This window comes from Chaetura pelagica, unplaced genomic scaffold, assembly GCF_000747805.2.
Source record: "Chaetura pelagica isolate M959 unplaced genomic scaffold, ChaPel_1.0 scaffold99, whole genome shotgun sequence".
Lineage (NCBI taxonomy): Eukaryota > Metazoa > Chordata > Aves > Apodiformes > Apodidae > Chaetura > Chaetura pelagica.
In genome coordinates, this window is record NW_009954539.1 from 2512023 (window position 1) to 2533110 (window position 21088).

General features: G+C 38.9%; 1 protein-coding gene across 1 annotated transcript in view; it reads right to left on the reverse strand.

Moving 5' to 3' along the window:
- Nucleotides 1–15211, reverse strand: part of RCAN2 (regulator of calcineurin 2) — a 70192-nt gene extending 54981 nt beyond the window's left edge. Inside the window, exon 1 of the mRNA XM_010004894.1 lies at nucleotides 14987–15211. Coding sequence (XP_010003196.1) covers nucleotides 14987–15211 — 225 coding nt within the window. The remainder of the gene's footprint in view (nucleotides 1–14986) is intronic.
- Nucleotides 15212–21088: the final 5877 nt, after the last annotated feature.

Here is a 21088-nt window from a genome sequence, read left to right on the forward strand (position 1 = left end):
AGGCATTTGTATTAAGTATTTAGAAGGAGGTCATGATGAGAACTCCATAGGTGGTGAGTTGTTTTTTTTTTATTAGCCAAAAAGGGTTTCAGTAGGAAACTTCAGGCAAGCATTCTGCATTCAGCTACGTTGAGTCTCTGGAGCACACCTTGAATTATACACTGAAGTCTCACAGACAACGCACCCAACCTTTGGTTTTGCACAACTCTAAAATGTGTTGTCTCCCAGTAAATGTTTCTAGAAGTACTGTCCCCATTTCATATGCAATACTCCCATGAGTAACTAGTCTAAGCCCTGACCACATGTGAAATCGTGATCCCAAGATACCACATGATAAACCTCCAGTTAATCCAGCAGGCTTAAACTGGTATCAGGACACTAGAGCTGCTTCTACATGACAAAAGTGAAGTGGTGTCAGGGCCCATTACCAACTCTTGTGGCCAACTGTCAGGGAGTAGCAAGAGCAAAGATGCTCCATAGATGAGGATTAGCAGGAAGCTGAGGGTGACCACGGTGCAGGCGGTGCCCTCACAGACCAGGACCTACCTGGCAGCACCTGAACAGTGGTGGGTCAAGCAGGGTGCTGATCACAGCAACCATCTACAGCCCTGGCTACAGAAAGCAATGGAAACAGGTCCAAGTTTATCCAGGGAGTCAGGAGGACTTTTTATGGGACCAGGGACAAAACTAGAAAGGCTGCAAAGCATGTTCAAGGGGGGTCCAAGGACAGGACTTGAGACAGGCAGACCCTATGTAAAGGCCCCCTCCTGAGTTTACATGGAGCTCTGAGACCACCAAGCAGAAGGTGAGGCTGCTCACAATAACAGGAGCCTGTCAGTGTACTTGGCTCCCTGATACAAACCACCATGTACTGGCCATGTCTATGCTATTAAGTGATAATTGAATTATTTAAAGGAAACTGAACTCATAACTTCTGAAATGGCTACTGGGAACGATCTCTGGGACCATGCAAACTCCCAAACTATGTCTGGCAGTTGTTAGGGAGACTGCTACTTGTCCTCAGCCAAAAACTGTGTCATGGACCATTTTACAATTCAGCTGAAAACACTATCTCACGTTATAGTGCTGGAAGCCTTGCCAGAACATTACGTGATTTGCAGCAGCAACTCAGCCCCAAACTAAAACATCAGATGCTACACTTCCATGATTACTAGGATTGAATTTCTTCCCAGTAGATACTGACATTCAGTCGAATGACCCAAAGCAGCACATCACTTTAGGTTTTAAAGAAAACTATGACAAGCAAGAAAAAACAGAAATTGCTCTTTAAAATTAATTTAATAAATAGGCTACAAACTACTCTAGGTCTAGCTAAACTGTACTCCTCCAGTTTGCTCCTTTTCTCAGCTTTGTTATTACATCAGCTATAGCAAACTACTTCTACCACCTCACCTGGTAGCACTGATGGTATGTTCATTGAGGGCAATAGAGAATCTATTTTATCAGGTTTGCAAGCAAGCACAATAAAGAAATGACTTCACTCTCACCTCCTAGATAATTACAGAATACCATAGATGGAGTATAACAAATGGAATGAGGAAAGAGTTCAAAAGGGTGAAAAAACACTGAAAGGATAAAGAACTGCATGGCTAGAAGCTGAGTTCAGACAATGAGCAGTAATACACTGCAAAAAATTAAGAACTAAATTCATTGTGAGGAAAAAAAAAAAAAAAGAACCCTGATAATAATTAGCCTAAAAACATTCTTCAGGGTTGAAACGAAACTCAGATACATTTGGGGTGAACACTGTTGTTCACATTTCACAAAACCAGGAAGGATTGAAAACTCAATTTTGTATTTAATATTCAAGCGGCAGGGTATTTAAATCTACATTCCTTAACATACCTTTACTTCTTCCCACAGCTGAATTTGTGGTACATGAAGGAGTCAGCAGATGGCACCCATGGCACTTGATACAGCCACAGAACACATTCTCACATCCCTTAGTTTACACACAGTGTGTGTATTCACAGAAAGCATGGGTTTCTTCTGTACCAGCCAGGATTTTCCTTCACAGGGGTAATTAGTGTAAGTGGGGGTCACCTTCACTACCCAAGAGTCCCGCTACATGATTATAGGTACAAGGAGAGATCATGAAATCACAGAAGGGTCAGAGTTGGAAGGGATCTCTAGACATCGTTTAATCTAACTCCCCCACTAAAGCAGGATCCCCTAGAGCACATTACACAGGACTGCACCCTGATCAGAAAGAAGTGGAACAGTATGTTTCAATGTCATAATTTTAATCTTAAATTCCACAATATTGGTGTTTTTACCCAGTTTTCAGAAGTGATGCATCTGTGTGAGAATCCAAGTTTCAAACACCCTCCTTCAACCCATCCCACGCACACCTACAATATGACCTTAGGAAAAAAAGACAAAAACAAAATCAGATGGTGCTTCAGGTGTACCAGAAAGCTCAGAAACACAGAAGGCATTAAAAAGAATCTGAAGTTTTACCAAAAAAATCAGTATCTCAGGGTACTGACACAGCCCATGCTTTATAGGTCTGGGGTTAATAGTCCATATACTACAAGAACATGGATGAAGGATAGCTGAAGGTCTTTCAAAAGCAGGTAGGGAGGGTATTAACAGCTAATGCAAAAATAGAAGAAACAGCAGGGAAGGTACCAAGTATTTCAAGGAGATAAATCTATCCAGAGACTGTATGCTGCATAATTGAGGTACATATAAAATACTCATACACTGGAATAATTCTCATTCAAAGAGCAGATCTGTGCCAGACATAGTAACAGGAAAAACAAACAAAAGAGAAGGAATAGACTGGAAAACTAAAGGTCTGTGCTGAGAAGAGGAGAGTTGAGTTTCGGAAAAAATCTCATCTTATCTTGTATTCAGTACAGGTATTGATAAGGCATACAAATCCATCTCTTTCCGATTTAAGACTCTTGACAAACATCAGACAAGGATTTAATTCTTAGACCTGAAGTAAATACACTAAATGGTTATTTTGCATTGCCACTACATAATGGCAACCTGATACTGCATTTGAGATCAAGAGAAAGACAACAGTGCAGAAGGGTTTTGAACAGATTATCTGAACTATGCTTCAGTAAGTGACAATTATCTCCACAAAATTTTCTCAAAATTTGAACACATGCAGCAGACACTACATGAGCTATATTTAGGTCATAAAACAGCAGGGAATAGAAAAGCTTAAGAAAATCCATAACGAAAATAAAACAAATTGGAAAAGACTTAATTAAAAAGAATAAGCTGAATTATTTAAGTTATTTGAAACTGGAATATAAAAAAAGGAAGAGATATTATCTTTCCAAGAAACACACTCCTGTACCATTTGTGCTATGTGTTTCTCTCTCTGCCTACAAGACAAACAGAAGGAATTAGAATGCTAGTATCAGAAGCTGTATTATAGAGCACACAGCAGATACAATGGATTCTCTGCTTAAAGAAACACATGGAATGAAGTCATCATAATAATAAGATTTGCAGTTACAAACACAAAAGATAAAAAGATTTACAGGAGAACACAGGGAGGAAGGACAGCATAACACTATTCTGTTATATACTACTGCAGTTCAGGTTGAAAGTAGCAGACTTGAAAGGCATTTGAAGCTATCCGTGACCAAAACCTTTAATTCAGATGGTGAGACAACCACACACATTTATTCAAAGGTACAGAATCACTAGCAGGTAAGAACAGAATGGGTCTAGAAGTTATTAATTTAAGTACATATAATATAAGCTGAATTTTCTCTTGTTAAAAAGACATTCTTCAAGAAATAAACCCAAAAGCTTTGCAAAGGCAAGAAAGTGGAAGTAACCAGTGTCAAAAGAAAGTAAACTTGCTGATGTATATTAAAAACATGTTTGATATGCACAGGAGCCATCCTCTGGCTTAAGGCCTGAAGTATCTCAGTGCTCTCAGTCTGTACATGGCCCTGTCCCAGGAACTGAAGGAAAACTGAATAAAAATAGCTCCAGTTACCCAACTGGCAGAAGGTTGATCTAGATAGCCTTGTGGCTTGATGCAAAATTCTCAGCCATGTGAAATACCCGTTCCCATCACCTCAATACTGGTGGTGTTTCAGCCTGAGTGAATTTACTGATTTTGATTCAGGGATACCATGGGCTTCAGCTGTGAAATGAAAACAACAACAACAACAAAAAAAGCCTAAGCTTTCAACAAGACATACCTTGAAGAAGTAGATAAACAATCAGCATTCAGAAAAGTCATGAAGAATAAAAACACTTATCACAGCTTTTACAGGTCAGCCCCATGGTGCACAGCAGTGTTACTGAGGCCTTAAAAACAGACATCAAGTCCAACTCAGGGACTAGTACCTAATTTCCTCAGCATCTTATACAGCTGTTTTTTTCTTCCCTTTTAAGCCAGTCATACACTGGAAACATAGGGATGAAACTACAAAATTTCTCTCCAGTACTTGTCCCAGTAAAATTAAAGCAAAATTTCTAAACGATTGCATGTAGCAGTCTTACAATGTCTTTATGCTTTTTAGACTAATGAAAAACCAATTAGAAACAACACACGCTGATTTTAATCCACTCTGCTGCTATGTAACAGATGCCTTCATTACTCTATTGACAGGGATACTATAATTCCTTTTTCCCACTCTACTGGCATCTTAACTTCCAGCTCATTAGTCTCTATCACATTGAAAAGGCTTCTCTTATTCCTCTGAGACATACACATTACATCTACCATATCTGCAATGCCTTTGCTTCTGTATTAAGTTTCAAAGTCCAGTACTAAAGTCGTGTAATTTAAGCAGGATAAAGTGTCCATAAAATGCAATCAAATCAGAGTGAAAGAACTTAAAAGTTTAAACTTTCAATCACATTAAAACAAGACAATAAAAAGTACGAGACATGTTCATTTTAAAACCATTCACACGTCATACTACACAGGAAACTAAGAATTTGAACAAACTCCTCAGCTGACAGAATGGTACAGGTTATTAGCAGATGAGAACACAGCTGTAGAGAAATCCTAGCACTATTGCAGCCAATGCCAAAACTTCCATCAACCAAAAAGCAGCATGAATTTATCTGGCACAGAAGAAAACCTGTTTTCAAACACACAGAAGTAACTGATAACTAATTTCACCTTGATTGAATGTGTTCTCTCTCAGCTTTGTGCTCAAATTCATTGCAGAATTTGTCTTAACCAATATCCATCTTAAAGCTGTTATCTCTTCTTCTCCACTCTGTATTACTTCAAAACACCTTCTAATATCCCTCATTTTTAAGACACTGCTTTTCAAGTGTTACTTTTTACCTACCTCTATTAATATTGATTTATTAATTACATTAAACTCTGCTGCAGTGTTTTTAACGTATTTTGTATGAAAAAAGTGAGAAAATCCCTTACATAACCAGTAATTACAGCTGTAAATGTACTGGTTTTAATTTGATTAAGAAAGAATACAACTTCTGTAAATGCAACAGCAATGAAGGCTGACCTTCATTTAGAAGCATTTTCCTTGGGCTAGAAAACTGATACCAGAATTTGTGGATGGATTAGGACCTCTGATGGTATTAAAATAAAGAACAGCTGCTGCCCTAACCACATTAGAATGGCTTTATTGCACTTTTTTTATTATTATCAGCAAAACCCCAATATTTCTGTTGACTTCAGAGTGACAGTTTGCTGGAGAAGGGCAAACCTGTGTTTTATTATTAGCAGATATGAGCTGGTATGAAATACTCAGTGGAACAAACCATGTTTTTTTCCATAAACTACATGAAAGCAGCTTTTCCCTTTAAGTTATAACTCTTGCTGGTGTCAGCAGACCCAGATGGGGTGGCTTCTTGCTTTAATACACACTGTGCCAGTGTGTCAATTAGATGCAAGGAAGTTCTTGCAGAAATCATTGCTGTGTTTTATTTCAAGCGTGACCTGGTGTCTGTCTTCTTGGCATTATATTGCTTTACCAAAACATCTAACACCTTAGGACTGCCAGACAAGAAATAAAAAAAAAACCCTGGGATTAACATTGGTCAAGAATAGCAAGTATCACAAGTTATAACAAATCAAACAGTCTCAAACTTGCCAAGATGAAAATAGCATAAAATATGAGTGAGATTGCATAAAATTGTATGGAGAGATTGCTGCTAGGCTCTTTCGCTTATCATCCCTGAAAGCAACATATCCTAGAATCATCCTGGAAAAATGTGGCTCAGTATTCCATGTACAAGTAGTCAAACTCTCAAATATTTTCAAACAGAAGGAAAAAAACAACAAAACTTGTGTTAGCAAAAGTCCTTGGTTGAACTCCTCATGCCAGCTAACACTGGTAGCAAGTACAGAGGAACAGTGTACTAGCCCCAGTGTTCCAGGCCAGGTCTTAACTTCCTCAGAGATCAAAAGGCATTTGAGTCCAGGAATTTGGTTCAGCCTATTACAGAAGACAACTGCAAAGTAGAATCTTAATCTAAATTTGTACAGTGTTTAGAGATGTCTAAATCAGACCTACCTACAGTTTATCCTGCAAAGTCCATTGTGCTAGAAAAAGGAGTAATTAACAGAATTCTTTACAGACTTACAGATAAGACCTTGTAATTCTCCCTGGCTCCCAGGGCCTACATTTTCTCATGCCACAACAAAAGGTCCCCATAAACCTTGGAATGGTGTGCTAATGTTGGCTGAACTAGAGTTAATTTTCTTCAGAGTAGCTGCTATGGGGCTATGTTTCAAATTTATGCTGAAAACAGTGTTGATAATGCAGAGATTTTTTCCTTGTCACCGAGCAGAGCTTACACAGAAGTTGGGAGGGGACACAACTGGGACAGCTGACTAGGGAGATATTCCATGCCATAAGATGTCATGCTTGGCATATGAAGCTGGGGGAAGAAGGAAGAGGGGATGGCATTTGTCTTCCCATGTAACAGTTAGATGTGATGGAGCCCTCCTGTCTTGGGGGTAGCTGAACACCTGCCTGGCCATGGGAGGTAGAGAAAGAATTCACTGCTGGAAAGCTGGGGATGAACTTTTTACAAGGGCTTGTAGTGAGAGAACAAGAGGTAATGCATCGAAACTGGAAGAGGAGAGATTTTGGTGAGAAACCTGGAAGAAATTCTTTAGCTTAAGAGTGGTGAGACAGTAGAACAGGTGGCCCAGGGAAGTTGTGGAAGCCCCATCCCTGGAAGTGTTGAAGGCCAGATTGGACAGGACTCTGGTCTAGTGGGAGGTCTCTACCCATGCAGAGGGGCTGGAACGAGACGATCCTTAAGGACCCTTCCAACCTAAGCCATTCTATGATATCCCTTGTTTTGCTTTGCTTGCATGCATGGCTTTTGATGTACTGATTAAACCATCTCTATCTCAACCCAGGCATTTTCTTACTTATACCCCTCAGATACTTCCCCCCATCCCTCCAGCAGGGAATAAGCAACTGGCTGTGCAGATCTTAGTTGCCAGCTGGGGTTCAACCACAATATATGGATTTGTTAAAATATCCCATTATTCAAAACTGTATATTTTAAGAGAACTGCTAAGAAAATTCTACTCCTGAAAAAAAAAATAAATAAAATTACTTACCCTGACTGGTCCTTTCCCAGGAAAGGTTTTCCACCCACCCTGTTTTCTTGAGATAACACGTTCCCTCTAGACTGCAGAGTAGAACATGACCACAGAAAGCCAACACTAGAAGAATTTTTCCATAGCTGCTCTTAAGGAGAAAAGTACGTTTCCAAATTTAAAAAGCAGACAGTAACTGCTGTCTTGCATGTTCTGGAAAGAACATTAATCAGTTTATTTTTGTAATTTACAAACAACTAATATAGTTAGATGCTTTGAAGGGCTACTCCAAGTTTCAGCTGCACCAAATACAGGCCTACCTTTAACCCAGATGGTCTTTTGCCAGGCATGTTCTCCCATCAAAAAGAGGGCATTTGTGCTACCAAGCACCCTGTGCATGGATGGGAAAATAACCCCAAGTACTGCACAAATCATTAGACAGCATCCAAATTACAGACAGAGGTATTTCAGACCCAAAAATAATTGTTATTTTGGTTTGGGTTTTTTTTGTTGTTATTTAAAAAAAAACAACAACAACAAAAAAACAAACAACAAAAAACAAAAAACAACCAGCTGATTTTCAGAGCAGGAATTGATGGAATTGAGGAATATCTAGAGCTTGGTAATTCCTACATGTCAATGGGATAATCCTGGCCAAGGATTATTCTGGTCTGCAACCTTCTGCTTGCATGGGATGAAGTGGCATATCATACATTCAACCTGACCGTACTGTTACAGCTGCACAATCTCAAGAATATGCCCTTTGTGTTTCTTCAAAGGCCAACCATAAAGCTTATGCATTTTTCCAGAAAGGTGGTAGAAATGCTGAAACCTTTCAGCAACAGCAAGAACAATTTCAGAGAGAAGACAGAAAAAATGCTGAATCAGACTAGATCAACTACTCCTTACAGCTCCATTAGAAATCCTGCAGATCACCACAGAGAAAATTCATGTCAGACCCTACAGAAATACATGAGCTGCCTTTAGAACCCTCAGAAAGTTGTCTTGTTAACAGCAACAAGAGCAATCTTGAATAATGTCTTTATATGTATGTATTAAAATTCTGAAGATGCAAATGAAACCAAACAAAACTAATTAATTTTCTTTCCCTGAACCACAGTCAACACTCAATAGATGCCAATTGTCAATGAAGGTTAACTTGAGTACTGCTCTTACTCCAGTAAAACCTCAGATCCTTACTGTTACTGTGGTTCTACAGCCCCAGGAAACTCCAGAGACTCATGTGCTTTGTAAATCTTGGAGCCAGCCATGTTTAGATAGCTCATATAATACAGTATGTCTGACTTGAAGCAGTGACTGGCTTTGCTATCTCAACTCCTCAACATAACTCACGACTGACCTGTGAGTAAAGCACAGAAACAAAGAGGAGCTGTGAAACTAGCATACCACTCCATGCATTAATATATAGTTGACTAGCAAGGTCCTGCAGCTACACCACAAAGTAAACTAAGGTAGGTTTGTGAATGACAAGTATCAACAGCTCTTTCAGGCTGCAGAGAGGACTTCTACAATGGAGCTGAAAAGGCTGGGATCATCACACCAGCAGTCAGATGGGATGTCAGAGGTAGAGGATAAAAGCTCATAGATGTTTTCAGCTGAAATACTGTATTGCACCTATATGGCTCACAGAGAAAGCATTTGACATGACTTACAGAATAAATGCCATGGAAAGTGAATTTTTTAGACTGCATACTTCTCAGAGCAAGAACAGTCTCCTACAGTCTTCTTTTAATGCCTCCATGGTCATACAAAAAAAAAAGTAGTTCTTAGATATCTGTAAACCACCATCCAGGGAAGAGTTCAAGACAGGATTCCCAGCGGGCAGCTATGATTCAGGAAGAACTAAAGGATGCTGCTCCTGCAGACTGTCTTTGCTAGCTCTCTGCATCTAATAAAATAAAAATATGTGTAAGTAAAGAAACACTTCAGTTTTTACAGAATGCCAGGGAATAACATACATCCCATTTCTAAAGCAGAACAACAAGCAGGGAGAGATTCCACAGCACAAGGCACAGTATGCTTCAAGTGGCAGTTTCTGATAATGTTATCATATCAACAGACACCCACCTTAAAAGGTAAAAAAACTGAAAGTAAAACAAAGCAACAGCAAGTATACCAGGAAGGCATAATGAAGCCCTGCATTCCTTTCCAGCCTTGGAGCAGTGACTTCATCTTTGCTAGGGTGACCTTCCATGAAGTCCAGGCTTGAATACTAATATTAGACTAAAAAGAAGTGTGCCACCTTCTAAATATAGTGATGACTCAACACCTAGAGGCTTCAGTGATGTAATATGACCAAAGAGGTTTTGACTTCACAATCTACATCTTTAAAACTGAAGTCAAAAGGAACAGATCCTTCCTTGCAGAAATAAAGCCTGCCTCCTAGAGCATCTTCTTGAGTCAGCCTGCAGGAAAAGGGAACCAAAGAAACATTTCACACATGGCAGCAGACACTCTGGCTCCACTTTGTTTAAAAGGAGGACTGAACAGACACATTTCAATTATATGTTTCAGAGTCAAAGCATCAGTAGGAAGTTTCAGTTCCAGAATGAACACATAAAAGTTAAAGACAACAGACCACTGAACAGTCTGGTGTCTTTTACTGCATCTTAAAAATAAAAATAGCAGCATGAAAATGTGCTTTGTTAAGAAAGCTGAATGCAAGTACAAGAGAAAAAAAACCTTTCCAAGTAAGGCGACAGAGTTCTCTTAAAACACCATCCCTGGGCAAATGCTAGCATGAACTTGAGGTAGCCTTAAAACTTTTTCAAAGCTCAAGCTCAAAAAGTCAAGCACCTAATGTAGGCTTGTGTAGTAAAAGCAAGCAGTCATCCAATACGTATACAGAAATAGAGCTGTAATGTGAAAAAATCCCTCATTAAAACAGCAACTGTTTTCATAATAAAGTCCCTCCATTAAACTAGGATTATCTTTTCCATTGACTTGTTAATTCAAGTTTTTTCTCCTCCCCCACACCACCTCTATTAAGCTCACAATTCATGAAATGCATTTTTAATCATCTTTATTCCCCAACCCTGCATTCCCACACTGACTCTCCACATCAGAAGAATCATAGAATCATTAAGGTTAGAAGGGACCTTAAAGATCATCAAGTTCCAAGCCCTCTGCCATGAGGATACACTTCAAAACATGTTCACAGACTGTTTGAGGTTGGAAGGGACCTCTGGAGGTGATCTTGTCCAACCCCTCCTTGCTCAAGCAGGGCCACTAGGGCCATCTGCCCAGGACCACATCCATATGGCTTTTGAATACCACTGTGGAGAGAGAGTCTGTCAACTCCCTATGCAACCTGAGCCAGTGATCAGTCATCCTCACAGAAAAGTGCTTCCTGGTGTTCAGAGCAAACTTCCTGTGTTTCAGTCTGTGCCCATTGCCTCTGGCCCTGTCACTGGGCACCACTGAGAAGTGTCTGGCTCCGCCTTCTTTGCACCCTCCCTTCAGGTATCAATACACACTAAAGATCACCCTGAGCCTTCCCTTCACAAGGCTGAACAGTCCCAGCTCTCTGTGCCTAACTTCATAGGAGAGATGCTCCAGTCCCTTCAACATCTTAGTGACCTTTCCCTGTAGTCTCTCCAGTATGTCCATGTCTTCCTTGTAACTGGGAAGTCCAGAACTTGACACATGCTTGGTCACTGTTTTCTCATACAGAAAAAATATCTCCTATTGGTTTAAATTACATGAGCAAGAAAAAGTACCTAATGCACTTTAGCCATCATTTCCAAGTCAGCTCCACCATAACTAATCCTCAGAAACTAATCTTTCTTTATCCAAAATATAACTATCAAGTTTAGTAAGTGCTCCTTCCAATCTGAACCACAATGCTGGAAAAAGAAGAGCATACAGCCTCTAAACAGCTTGAGGAAACACATCCTTCTCTCATGTAAGCATATTTCAATAGTGACAGGTTTGGATAAGCATCTCCTGAGGTGTTACGGCATCTGAAGAAACCATCTTAAGAGACAAAGATGTTCCACTTTGACAGTGTGGTTACCAGTTTCAGCCTGAAGGAAATTGCACAGTCACTTCACAGAAAGGCTAGCTTTAGTGATACATGTGATAATATAGTGATATATGCATAACAAAAGAGTTACTATCTGGAAAGCCTGAGGGCTGTGTGTAGCAATTAATTGTTAAAACACACACATCTACTCTTAAGAGTAATCAGTCATGCCCTTTGGCTCACCACCACAACTGTTTTATCAGGAAAGATAAAAGGAGCAGCACCTCCCAATTCAGTCACACTATCAGCCAAAAATAACAGTCTCAATTTTGCCGTATCTTGCTCACTTAAGCAGTCCCACCAATTTTTCCAAGACACATGTGGCAAATCCCAGGGTTTATTTTTATTTTAGCTTCTTTACAGTAAGACTTCCATGATAAAACTAAGTCAATGCTGTACACTCCAAAAGCCAAAAAAATCTGTCCCTATCATTAACAGGTTAGATGCCAAAACAAATAATCAGAACACAATACAGCGATGGGGACACAGCTGAACATGATCCCAGCTGTGCAACAGACCTGTTGGGTAATCTACTTCTCCACACCTTTATGGAGACCTTAGGTGCCAATCAGGAAGAAGACTCAAGCCTGGACTGATGCAGTTTCTTTGCCTGTAACAGACATGATATTCAGCTGCAAGAATTAATCTTCAGAAAATGAGGGCCCAAACTCAGGCTTCTTACTAATGCCATCATCATTCTTGGTAGACAAGACAGAATCATTTCTAAGCAGCAATGTGCAACCACATAATATTGGTGAAAAGGTCCCATACAGGACACAGTAAGAGCAGATACAGCCTATCCACAGAGCAGGCATACTTGCAGCTCAGTTGTTCCCACCAGGTTGCTGGAAGTAAGCACAAACTGGAATACACCCTGTATCTGACACAAAGTAGTTAAATGCCTTCAAATCTAAACAGAAATATTTAAAGCATTTGCTTTTAGAACCTATTAAGCCTATTGCTTAGGTATTTGTGTGTTAGAAGTCTGATCTTGACAGTTCAGCCTCTTACATATTTCAGGTAAGATCAGTTTAAAGCTGTCAGCATGAAATCTTTCCATTAATATTGTTGCATGTCAGAGCCATTCAGAAATGTATATATTTAAACGTTATTTATGCAACAAGTTCACACACCAAATCATAAGAATAATTCACAATGACAGGTTTCTCTGACTTCCGTTATTAGCTAACTTTTAACTTCCAAACCAATCTTACCTCCATTTTCCTCCTAAAAGTCTAGGTCAGGAGTAAAAGTCAATGATACCTTGCAAAAACTTTACTTTCTATAGAATGGATAACACAATGAAACTACTGTCCATATAACCATTACTGTAGCATGCTCTTAAAGTTTACTGTACTGCTACATATATGTTGGATTAAAATAACTGAAGATATGATTGTTAGCAGCATTTATTGCTATTCTGTGGAATTTTAAACTTTAGCTTGGTAACTTCACAATACTTCATATTGAATTCATGGCTGCTCTTATCCTGCAGCAACAGTTAATAATAGAAAGGATTATGGGCATTAATCAACTGGAAATACAAGTACACATTCTACAGGAATAATAAAAATCATAATCAGCTCCCCAGATCCTCGGATTTAATGAGAAATCTGAAGGTAATCCCATCTAGCTAAATATAGACTTACGGGAGTAACTACTTACCTGCAGAGCTGTTCAATCCATGTCATTGACAGATAGTTTACAGACATAAACATGGAACAGAATTATCCACCTCCACAACCCAGCTGCTATTCTTCAGATACATCCTTAAGTCCTCCAAGTCTTTGGGGATTGCTATCCCACATACTTACATAATCACCCACTCCATTTTCTAACTAAGCCATCAGCTAAATACTAAAATACAGCTCTCAAAAGGGAAAGCTGAGAAGCAAGGAGATAGAATCTCTGCAGGATGAAGAGATTCTCTAACTCTAGGCAGGCTTCTGCTTTCTTCCCTTAAAAATGGACTTTCAAACCCCTTCAACTTTAGTCAAATTCATTATGAGAAGTTTATAAAATTCCCCGAAATGGGGACATAAAATGGCATATTGTTTCCCAGGACTGCAATTTAACTTGTAAATACAATAATTTTATTTAATACTATGCTAGAACTTATTTTCTTTTAGTCTGTATTACTTACACGTACAAAAAAATTTTTGGAAGACAAAGATGTCTAAGAAATTAAAGCCAAACAATTTCACTTGTGCAGCCTCAACAGGTACTATTGTCAGTACCTTTAACAGGAAGCCTGTATGCTTAGATGTCTTGTTTTATTTCCCTTTCATCTAGTAATTTCCCCCCCTGAAGGCCCTTTGTCCATACTGGCCAGCTTTGGTCCATACAAATCTGTAGTTTTATCCAGGTAAGTCAGCCAGTTTCACACAAAACCCACTTTACCACTACCAGCTTGTTTCTGAATTCAAAATTATGGACAAGACCAAGTAGCCTCAGATATGCTTACAACAATTAGCCTAGACTACTTTAATTAGACAATAAAACCCCAGGCTACCAATTTTATATTTTTAATATCTCCATCAGAAAGAACACTATGCTAAAAAACAGAAAGCTTCCTGCAAACATTGTATTTTTTTTAAGAGGATATTGTTTTCAACATACTCTTTTAAACTAATTGCAGAGTTAAAAATATTCTTACACAGTTCCTCTTGTCTCTGTTGTACCATTTAGATTTTATAGCTAAAATAGTATTTCAGGTAACTTAAAATATTAGAGACCTTTTACAGCTACTTCAAAGGAGGCTATACAGAGGTGGGGGTTGGTCTCAGGTTGGTGACAGGACAAGACAAAATGGCCTCAAGTTGTGCCAGGGGAGGTGTAGGTTGTTTATTAGGAAAGTTTCTTCACCAAAAGGGTTGTCAAGCATTGACACAGGTTGCCCAGGGAGGTGGTGGAGTCATCATCACTGAAAGTATTTTAAAGACTTGTGGATGTTGCACTTAGGGACATAGTTTAGTGATAGACTTGATCAGGTTAATTGTGGGACTTTATGACCTTAAATATCTTTTCCAACCAAAACGATTCCATGAGAAGACACAAGAAATGCAGCCTCCCATCAGTGGTACATGATCAGCTAGTTGGAGAAACTTTAACATGTTTAACCTTGCTACCTCCATTGACTGCAAATATAGTTGCTACGATGACATTTCAGTATTCTGCAGATCTGAACAAAAGTAATACATTTTTCTTCACCACAGTTGACAAAAAGGTTTTAAAGCTCTCAGACATCATGGCAGAGTGTTGTCATCTTAAGAAGTGATATTTGTGATGCAGTTTCCTTGTTCAAGACATGAAACTATCCGTTTTATTGCAACAGCAATAAACACAAACATAATGCATATATTTCTCTTACATCAAAAATATGGAAACTGACACTGTACCTTACTGTCCTCATCTTCAAACACAGACTGGTGAACATTACAAGCAAAGAGAGAATTCGGGAGATCATTGAAGTCAATTATTTCATGAAAATCTTCCTCTGCAAAACATCTCTTTAAACCGTTGTCTCCATGAATAGAGTAGAGTAAGAACTGTCCTCCATCCTCTGGGATGCAGCCATAGTGACCGAGGCCTCGCATTCCAAAGAAGTAGGAGTCTCCCCTCATCCCTGGGAGCATGGAGAAGAGAGAAGACAGTTACACTACACATTTTAAAATATCATATACACAACTTAACTCGGAAGTTCTTGGTTTGGGGGTTTAGTTTGTAGAAAGTGTATTTCACATCATTTGAAGGCAACAATTCATTGACTTCTGTTTCAAAAGGGCACTAAGTCACCAAGGCTCAAACAGGGACTTTGTTTTAGCTTCATAAAGCACAGGCAAGACCTAACCTTTCAGCACATGCTGCTGAACAGAACCAGAAGCAAGACATTACTTAAGTGCCTCTTGTTCTAGAACATATTATGCTGTATTTGGGTTTAAGAGTCATGTTTGTTACTGGGAAGGCAGGCTGGTGCTTCTGAGCTCACAGTCAGCTTAGAGAGATAGTGTAATGCATTGGGTAAGAACAAAATGAAAATAACTTTGAAAGTTATAGCAGGCATCAAGTGAAAGGAAAGAGGAAAAAAAAAAAAAAAAGACACTGTTGGAAAGTAGCATGAACATAGAATCACCAAAAAACAGTACAACTAAGATACATCACTATTACAAAAAGTAAAGCACTTTCTTCCCCCCCCCCGCCCCGCTATACATTAAGGACAGAACATACTGTTTTTCCATGCCCATTAGCAATTTTTGTTTGCATCTTAATCATATTATGAAGCAAATTTAAAAAAAAGACAAGAGAAGAGTGGACTCAATGTTTCCTACGCCCTTTTAGGAAAATCCTGCTGACTTTGGAGCCTCTGCAGACAGACATAAGTACAGACAGAAGTAACAAACCTATACATCTAACAGTATCCCTACTCCTGATACACGAGTAAACTTCATCCCAGCCAAGTGGAGTAAGTAAAGGGCCAATTAATGATTAGCATGTTAATTAGTGTAAATTCAGGTATTTCTCAGTCCTTATTAACAGGTGTATTAGACATCAACCTGTAAAGCTCCAGTAAGCTGACTAGAAACTATGCAGAGGAATAATTAGTTCCCTGATATTTTGGTTTCTTTCAATAACAACATGCAATCATTGGCTGCTCTTTTTCCTCAAAACATAAGTAGTTGGCGAGTTACATAAACAGTGTGCTCATCTGTTTCAGATCTGCCCTTGCTCTATTGCGCACTTGCTATTCTCTATAAATAGTTGTAAATAGTAGTTCAAATACACTATTTAGGACTAATGTCCAAAATTAAACCCTTTGGGCTTACTACACTTAATCTCAGTAAAGCAAAGTAAATTATGGAGCTAGTTTGCCATGCCTATGCATTTCACATAACCTCATCTCTGCTGCTGCTCTGCAATGACATTTGGCCGATGACAGAGCACATCATTCTGTAACCTTATGTTATGGAAATGACAGTAATTGTTACCACTGAAGTCTTAGGGCTGAGAACGTAAGTCCTAAAGAAAATAAGCTAAAGTCACACTCAGAAGTACCAGTTTGAAGCACTGACTCCACGTTTACCACACTCAAATCACAAGACAGAGACAGACTTATTTATTAGCCAGTACTAGTCAGAACAACTAAGGCTGGAGGGGGCCTGCAGAGGTCACCTAGTCCAAACCACAAGGTCAGACCAGGATAGCTCAGGACCTTGCCCAGAAGCAAATGCTTACAGCAATACCACTCACAGTGCATATAATGACCTGAGGAGAGTATGTCACACGATCTTAGCTGTCCTCCTTTTCCAGGTACTAAAATATGTTACACAGCTGAAACCAGAATAGTTTCCTAGTCCCATATTCTATTCATGTGATTTATGAGGGAAGGGTTTAAAACAAACAAGGAAGCAGTGCTGTAAGGAAGCAGGTGCAATATGGAAGCCTCAGGCCAATTACCTCTTTTTAATGTGTCAATCTGAGGACAGGTTTTTAGACTATTAAATACACATTAGTGATTTCAGCAACTCCATCAGATATTAGCACAACTAACTCCAACTAATTTTAGTTTGAAAATTCTGTTACAACTGGGGGAAAAAAAAAAAAGGGCCTGAACAAGTGACACGGGCGATAGATACAACTTCAACAGCATACATTAGTGTAGTAGGAACTCAGTATCACAGCAGTATTGCCTCTGGTATCTGAAGCAACTCACACAGGCCAACAATACTGTACATTTCAGTGTAAAAATACCCAGGTAAGTACTGTAAAGAAATTCCCACAGCAGCCACTACTGAGGAAGAAACTTAAATTCAGAATATAACAGCACTGTAGCAGAAAGTATTAATAGCTCATCTGCTCCAAATACAGTCATCTCTAAATGTGTTTGCCATAATGTCTACCTTGTGCCACAATGAGATTCATTGCTTTTTGGTTTATGAAAAGAAACCTCAATCCCAGAATGTTAGAAAATATAATTTACATGGCAGAGCAGAGTTTTGCCAGAGAGTACAAAGCATTTCATTCACAAGAGGCAAACTACTTGCAGTCAGGGAAGATACTATTTTATAGGCACCCTGGATAAAACCCTTCTTCCCCCACAAGTATTAAGCTGGAAGAATCCACTCAGCAAAGAGGAATATTTCAAAGCCAACTTTATACCACAAACTCAAGAGGATAAAGATGACAAGCTAGTACTCAAAAATTGTAAGAATTTGGATTATGCATTAACAATCCATAAGCATTCTAGTGAGAAGTGGGGAGATTAAATAGAACTGGGAGTAGTGAAGTTTAAGATCTACAAGTATGTCCTAGGATATTATGAAATAGGAGTCTGCTGGAGTCAAAGTAGAGCAAGACGTTACACAGTATATTGCTTTCCATATCTCTATTTATGTTAGTTGATTTCTTAAGCTGTATTTTTTAGTTTCATAAATAAGCTTCACTTTCACTGTAACATATAATAGTAATGCTAAAGATAACTTCATGGCAGCTAACAAATTTCATACATCCTGTTTCTTGATGCAGAACAAAGGTATTATGGTATACAGAGAAGTAAAGAAACTCAATACATCAGCAGAAGTCAGAAACATCTACAGGCTTCTTCATTAAACTGCTGTTCATTTTTTTCTCCCGGGAGAGCCATTTTATGAAGGTATTAGAGAAAGGAGCAAGCTTTTAAATTAAGAATTAAGCAAAAAAAACTAACAAGCAACAAAACAGAACAGGATTTTAAGTTACAATGACGAAATTCCGGCTTTAATCATTTTATCTGGCAATAAGAAAATGAGCATACACTTTAGCACACACTTCTACAATACACAGGCTTCAAAGTTCCATCTGAGATTAGAAATTAGTAAGTATTCTTAACTTAAGTGGCAGTAGTTTTGCTCTGCTAGAGCACTTTAATAAGAAAAGCTTGCTCCTTTTTCAGTCAATTCTTAAGACAGATTTGCTCAGTGGGACCTGGGTATTGGCCAAGTATTCTTAAGTCACTCATATGCCTTTTGACCCTCTCTTTTTCGAGCCCTGTAGGTAGGTGTGTGTACATGCACGTGCCTGTTCTACACTTCAGATACACGCAGAATTCTGATCAGTGTTCCCTCCACTAGCAAGTCAACTTAAAATACTCTGATTATTAAACCCCCTGCCCAATTTAAGATGGGACCAACACAGTTCAGAACATTCGTACAGAAAAACTATTGTTTCACAAATTTTGCTTTGCTATACAAGGACCACGTATAGCACAATATTAAGCACAGCACCACAATTAAAAGAGAAATCTCACTAATAAAATACATATGTTCCCCAAGAGAAATAAACTTCATATGATGCTGAGCTGAACGATAATCAGAGGGGACAAACACACTTGAATTAACATTTATTGGCACACTTCAAACCATAGAATAGTTTAGTTTGGAAGGGATCTCAAAGGTCATCTAGCTCTAACCCCCTCTATGGGTGGAGACACTCTCCACAACACCAGCTGTTACAAGCCCCATCCAACCTGGCCTTGAACACTTCCAGGGACTGGGCATTCACTGCTTCTCTGGGCAACCTGTGCCAGTGTCTCACCACCCTCGCAGGAAATAATTTCTTCCTAATGTCTAAACTAAATCTCCCCTCTCTCAGTTTGAAACCATTCCCCCTTGTCCTATCACTTCATGCTCTTGCAAGAAGTCCTCCCCAGCTTTCCTGTAGCCCCTTCAGGTCCTAGCAAGGCACTCTAAGGTCTCCCTGGAGCCTTCTCCAAGTTGAAGGCCCCAACTCTCTCAGCATGTCTTCATCTCCAGCCCTTTGACCATCTTTTGTGGCCATCCTCTGAGAGGGCTTTAAGTTCAGATTCTGACTGAATAAACTAGCACTTCTGCCAGAAGATTAAACATTGTGTCAGGCACCTCAGGCTTCTTGCTTCCAACACCAGCCACTCTCTACAACAGGCAACACACCACCTTTTGTAGTGAAGAAAGCATCTCTTAGCCCGATTCATGGCACAACTGTACAAACCGATTCACTTAAAAGAACAGATCTAAGGAAGAAAGTTTGGGTTTAACTCCATTAAGTAAATTACTGACTTGATTTACTTGGCAGCTGCATAAATATTTGTAGCAACCAGAAAAAGAGGGCCAAGTTTGTGAATGGACAGGCAACAGTAAGGGTTAGGATCATACTTTTGAGCAAGTATTTAGTTAAAGGATTAATTAAATTATAATCTGAGTTTTTGCAGCTCTGCATGAACTTCATAGTAATCACCATATTAAAAGTTATCTTCAAACAGTCACAAGCTGGAAATCTTACCTTTTTCTGCACTATAAATAATCCTGCACACATTTAAAAAATCATGTCTACATATCCTTTATTATGTCGTCAAACACCTTAGGGCTCAGGTGTTTTGTTGTTGATAGTGTTTTGTTTTAACATTTCAAATTCCTTAAAACAATTCTAAATCATGCATAATCCATGAACTAGACTCCCATATAAAATAAACCAAATTAAAAGTAATCTTTGATGCAAGTACACAATCACTGCATCACATTCCCATTTATAATAAAGCTCCTTTCTATAGCTTGTGACAAAGTTCACTTCCCCCTTCTTATGGTCCCTTTTACATTACCTAAAAAACACAGAGACATCCATGTAACAGTAAACCTCAGTTATCTTACTTCTAAAATGGAACAAATTCAAACTGAGTTTAGCATTTCCTTCACTCTTCCCAAACCAGGAAATTTGTCAAATACTTAAGACACCAGAAGTTGACATACAGAGTATCAAAAGAAGTGGCAATGCCATAAAAAAAAACAGAGTAATACTAAGGCATCATCCAGCACCAATACTGGAGCTAAATTCATTCACCAAGATCTTAACTGGGACCACACCAGTAAACTCAGTAGCAGGATTGTTCCCTTTAGAAGGCCAAGATACTGAGACACAAACAAACCCGAGTCCAAGTTCATCTACCTCCAGCTAACAGCATTTCTGTGTTATTTCTGCATTTGGTGTACGATTTTGACCCTGAACTTTCAAATCAGAAAATACATGACACAGAACAGAGTATTTCAAGAGTGCAGTATGCTTGGAAAACTACAGCAGACCCCAGGTGGAATCTCCTTGTCACTTCTTTTCTATAATTCATATGCGCAGTTCGCATCACTTTACACTGACATAAGTTATTCCAAACCTCTCCTCCTGTGGTAAAGGGGTACAAGAGCTTGTAATTTGTCATAGTTCAAAACACAAAGTGAACTCCCTTCCTACTGGAAGAGATTAGTTCATGTCAAGTGTTCAACCCTGTATATACTGTAGCCAAAAGCTCCGCAGAGATTCCAGGTAGGATCTAAGCATTCATTCTGTTAACCTCATTATTTTTAAACATGGAAGACCTCTAATTAGAATTAACTGAGATCAGCAGAAAATCATATTAATTGGCAAATAGCTCACTGAAGTTTCTATTGGAAAAATTCTTAACAAAAAGTATTGCTTTTTTAGTGTAAAACTGAAAGGGCAAA